This window comes from Chenopodium quinoa, unplaced genomic scaffold (assembly GCF_001683475.1).
Source record: "Chenopodium quinoa cultivar QQ74 unplaced genomic scaffold, ASM168347v1, whole genome shotgun sequence".
NCBI lineage: Eukaryota > Viridiplantae > Streptophyta > Magnoliopsida > Caryophyllales > Amaranthaceae > Chenopodium > Chenopodium quinoa.
The window spans coordinates 51709-57005 of NW_018743174.1; the positions used below are offsets into that span (position 1 = coordinate 51709).

Consider the following 5297-nt stretch of genomic DNA (forward strand, 5'->3'; position numbering starts at 1 on the left):
TTGAAAACCCTAGAATGTATACCCTCTTAATATCCCAAAATTAAATACACTGATTTCGTATAGTAGCATTACCTGACATTAGCAAAGTTTGAGTTACCAATCACAAATTCACAATTTGGTAGCTTCACCGGGTTTTTGAGCAGCGTTACCACTCACAATGTTTCGAAATTGAGAGCGTTTTCCGGAGCGTTTTGGAAGAGAGAGAAACTAAATATTTACAGCTGGTAACTTTTAATGATTACTGTCCTAATATATGTCAAATGACGATTATACCCCTAGGTATTGGACATGAGAGTCCATACCTGGTAGTGGTCCATCATGCCTCCACAATATAGAGGTAGTAGAAAATGTCGTAACAGTATTTATCAACAAATTTTCCAACCGATGATTTCAAACACAAATTCGTACAGCCTAGTATAAGCTATCATTATGCCAGCAAACACCAAATGCAAACTTAAAACCTTAACAGTTAACACTTAAGTACTTAACATCTGCCTGCCATTTACCATCAATATGAAAGGTGTTAAAACAGGTCATTATTCAGCAAAATAATCCAACAAAAACTATCAGATACATAAACAATTGAATGAGAACAAAAAATTCTATGTAATAACAACAGAGTTTAAACCATGGCAAATGCGACATCCTTCCAGTAAACAGCTTTAGTTGTGAACACAAGATATTAAAAAGTAAAAAAAAAAAAAAAAAAAAAAAAAAAAAACACTAGTATCTCCGATCATTCACTGCCCCTAGGAGAAGCTTCATAGTCGTCATTGTCATCTTCCTTACCATTCTTGTCATTCCTAGCAACAGGGCTGGCACTGTGATCTCGGCCATTTTCTTCAAAGGGGCTACGACTTCGAGCATCTCCATTCCTAGGGCTCTCTCTTTCACCTTCTTTGACAGGGGTTCTACTCCTTGACCTTGGGCTACCAGCATAATCAGATCCATTGGCACGTCTCTCATCCCTATCAGAGGATCTACCTCTGCCTTCAGGACTCCTATCATCGGGTGTTGGAGAGCGTTTCCTGCCCCTTGATGACAGAGGAGAGCTTTTCTGTCGTTTGGGGCTTCTGCTTCTTATAGGGCTCCTGCTTTTGACAGGGCTCTTGCTTGGACGAGGGCTCCTTGACCGACCAGCACGCTCGATATCTCTTTCTCTTCTTGGTGGAGATCTAGACTGACTGCAGGGATGAAAAAAAAAAAAAAAATACTTAAACAGTGCATTTGAACACTACCCTAATGTCATGCAATTTAAGAGCCCCACCAAAACCAAACCAGAAAAGCCAAAACAGATTCCAGCAACAGAAAAAAAAAAAATGCAAGTAGACAGGTTACAAGCCAGAAACACAGTTGCCAATGGGATAAACCATAACAAATAGTGACAAACTATGTTTTCAGCAATAGAATTGCTATCTATATTAGTGCTAACCCAAGTGAAATACAATACTTGCCAATGTTTCCGAGTAATAATAAGTAACTTACCAACTACTACTATCTAGAAGTAATGAAGAAAAACACCCCAACAAACCCATATTGTTTCTCACATTAAAAACAAAATACAAAATTGCTTTACTCCTTTCTACTGTATGGCTATACCCCTTTCTAGGCGTACAAACATACAAAAAAAAATTGCATAATATGCCAAAAAATTCAACCCTAAGCTACCCTTTCTCCAGTGTGCATCAAAACCCAGCAATAAGATCAAAAGGAACAAAGCTGGAAGTACAATACTTGCCAATGTTTCCGAGTAATAATAAGTAACTTACCAACTACTACTATCTAGAAGTAATGAAGAAAAACACCCCAACAAATTTCTCACATTAAAAACAAAATACAAAATTGCTTTACTCCTTTCTACTGTACGGCTATACCCCTTTCTAGGCGTACAAACATACAAAAAAAAATTGCATAATATGCCAAAAAATTCAACCTTAAGCTACCCTTTCTCCAGTGTGCATCAAAACCCAGCAATAAGATCAAAAGGAACAAAGCTGGAAGTACAATAGCTATAAGATCAAAAGGGACAAAGCTAGAAGTACACAACACCAAAGTCATCACACTAAAAGACACCCCAATATACCAATCCAAAGATAGCCTTACCGGCATTTACAACCAGATGAAACTCATCTTGCACACAAGTTTATTGTAATTGCATAAAAATTGCTTCAATGAATAACACACCTGTAGCTACGGCTCCTACTAAAACTACGGCTACGGCTTCTGTCTCGACGAGGAGATGGTGAACGCCGGCGTGGCGATCCCAAGGGCGAGTAGCTTCGACCGCGTCTGCTAGAAGAAAGCAAACATAATTTACTCAGTAACAATCAAAGTAAGCCACCCCAAAGTTTATTGCTTTCAAGAAAAGAAGCTTATAACTCAAGTTTACTCTTTCAAAGATGTGACTATCCTTGTTAATAAACAAATTCTACTTTTTTAATATTGCAAGCAATGGTGGAGCTAGGGGAGAGGTGAGGGATGGGGCTTAATGCAAAATAATTTCTTAATAGATCTATTTCAGATCGATCAAATGTGATTAGGGTGAGAAGCTTTCAATCTCTTAACCCTTACCACAATTAGACTTAATATTTAAAGATAAACTGATGGTTAAGTTTAAAGTGGTATTGTAGAAAACCAAAATAAGAGTAGGCAGTTTCAGAAAAAGAGACAGAAATAACAGTAATGTAAATTATTCGTGGGGGCAAAGTAATAATAAAGACCTAAGTTTCTTGGGGCTGTTTTGACAATTCCTTTCTATATGGCCCCGCTCTCCACAGCGGTAACATTTGTTCTTCCAGTCACCTGCTTTGCAATCTCGAGCCCAGTGGCCTTCAATTCCACAATTAAAACATCTTCCTGATCCTGGGGCTGGTCCTCTGCTGCCAAAGTCACGTGACTCCCGCGAACCACCTGGACCCCGTGGTCCCTACATGATAGATTAGAAAAAAAATCAGCATATCAATACATCGTAGAATTGTAGATAGATTAGGCACAGCACATTAGCATGTTGAAGTACGGAACAATCTAAAAATGCATTGCACTATGAATATCTACAATGAGGCAAGCATCCAATAATTGGCCAGTTACAGCTGCTTAAGCTTATTTAAAACAAGCTATCAGAAACTCTACTAGTCTATTATATAATTAAGTAACGAAAAAAAAGAGCAATTTATAATAACACAATAATTATTGGTAATACACTACAACACCAAAGGATGTACATTGCCACATACCCCCTTTGCGAACTCAACAATAATTCGACTACCATCCACATCTCGTGCATTTAAGCTATATCTTGCATCTTCAGCATCACGAGGATCACTAAACTCCTGTTATCATAATGTAACAAAAACAACACCAAATCTCATATATGATTAACAAAAGAGCACAAATCGCTATAGTGCTTCTGGGAACAACAGATTATTAAAAGAGAAGTGGAGAAGAGGGAAGAAATACATACAACAAAGGCATAATCGCGCTTCATATCCACGTCACGTACTCTGCGTAAACGGTTTCCATAAACAGTAAGGCCATCAGGACAAAACTACCGAAGGGTTGATACCTCGCCCCTCACAGATGAACTAAACACCACTTTGAGAATGTTGCCAATTCCATAAAAATACGCATTAAATTATAGAAAGAATCGCCAAAGTCCCCTATACATTGCAAGAATAGCCACCAATTCCATCAAGGGCAACCATCCCACCATAGACCTCCAAGGCTAGGCAAAAGCCTAGAAACCTTCAACAAGACATTCAAGTTAAGCCACACGACACATGGAGGATTGCAACACTCTCGAAGAAATATTTTCATTAGGAACATACATACATTAAAAAGATTAAGGACCTTTGCAAGAGCCCCTCGACTTGCCATAGCACAAGTCATAAGGAGAACTTCCCCCACTCACATCGACTAAAAACCAGCACCCAACACTGAAGAGATACTTGATCAAAGAGAAAACTTCATTTTACTCCTTTAGTATATTAATTCAAGTACTAAACTTATATAACCATGTTAAATTACAATGGTACTTTCAATTAAAAACACACAACCATCTTTACAGTCAATAACAAACTCACAAAGCCTCCAACAGAAAATTTGATACAAGATGTCATAATTATATAGTAGTAACCTAAATTACATTACCTTCCGTATCTGCTGAAAAGATCTTCCAAGTCATGACTCCTGGTGCGCGAAGACAAGCGACCAACATACAGGCGTGTACCACTGCCATGACGATCACGATCACCACGGTCACCTCGGTCACCACGATCACGGTCACCATATCGAGGCATTTTCCTACATAAATATATTCACACAAAAATAAATTCAATTATGCTAACAATTTACTCCCCTTGTAAATTCAACTATACCCCAACCTTACCCAAATTCCAGCTTTCTGAATAAACATCAAATTTCTAGCATTTGATTAAACAAATAATCAACGACGGTAAACGCGTGATTCTTACATCAAATCGACGTGATTAGCTGTTTGATATTAGGCCAATTTTAAGCCTCAAATTCATTCAGTCATTCAGTAACAAGATTAGGAAAAAATAACAGTAATCCGCAACATATAATTAAATTACACAAAAAGAAACACAAATATAAATCAAAATCGCCCAAATCAATAAATCTTACATAAACATAAAGCAAATAAAAAGCCTAGCCTACTGATTCGAATCCACCAACACAAAAATTCAGAAAAAATCAATCCAAGAATACAAATCGATTGAACAACATACATCAAAATACGAATCAATCAAACAAAATTCAATCAATCACATAAAATTAAATATCAAAAATCAAATATGATGAAATAATCTATTTAGAAAAAGAGGAAATCATAAAAAAAAAAAAAAAAAAAAACACATACTTGAGTAGGATGAGTGAAGCGTACCTGACGAACAAAAAAGCGGAGCACGAAAACCCTAGATTTGTATCGAAACGAAGGAAAGGAAGAGAAAATGTGAAAATTTTTCTCTCTTGGTTTTATATAGAGAGGTGAAGTTAATCAACGGCTGAGATTCGTTGTCGTAAGGGAAGATAGAGGGTGATAGTTAGAGTCCCTTGACTTTGTCCTTCTACACATGGAGACAGATTATAGTAGAGGTGAGTTGCTAAATAACCTATGCCAAATTTTCATTAACCTCAATTTTTATTTTTATTTTTATATATATATATTTTTTAAGTTAAATTATTTTGTGATTTACTGAATTGAAATGAATTGTTTATAAAAAAAAGAAAATTGGAATTAATAACTGATTTATATTTATATATATATATATATATATATA

The 5297-nt window shown here is 36.4% G+C and overlaps 1 protein-coding gene across 5 annotated transcripts; it reads right to left on the reverse strand.

The window, feature by feature from the left end:
• Positions 1 to 447: 447 nt before the first annotated feature.
• On the reverse strand, positions 448 to 5037 carry LOC110732195 (serine/arginine-rich splicing factor RS2Z33-like). Of its 5 annotated transcripts, XM_021912113.1 has the most exons (8): positions 4901 to 5037; positions 4147 to 4299; positions 3461 to 3500; positions 3234 to 3329; positions 2721 to 2926; positions 2185 to 2292; positions 723 to 1184; positions 450 to 671 (listed from the first exon to the last, which is right to left on the reverse strand). In XM_021912113.1, exons 2-7 carry the CDS (start codon positions 4293 to 4295, stop codon positions 737 to 739), a joined length of 1047 nt encoding a protein of 348 aa, XP_021767805.1. In that variant the 5' UTR covers positions 4296 to 4299; positions 4901 to 5037; the 3' UTR covers positions 450 to 671; positions 723 to 736. The 5 variants fall into 5 exon arrangements, with proteins under 5 accessions (XP_021767806.1, XP_021767805.1, XP_021767807.1 ...); XM_021912114.1 differs by having other exon boundaries at positions 448 to 1184; XM_021912115.1 differs by having other exon boundaries at positions 477 to 1184; positions 2185 to 2289.
• Between the last annotated feature and the right edge of the window lie 260 nt (positions 5038 to 5297).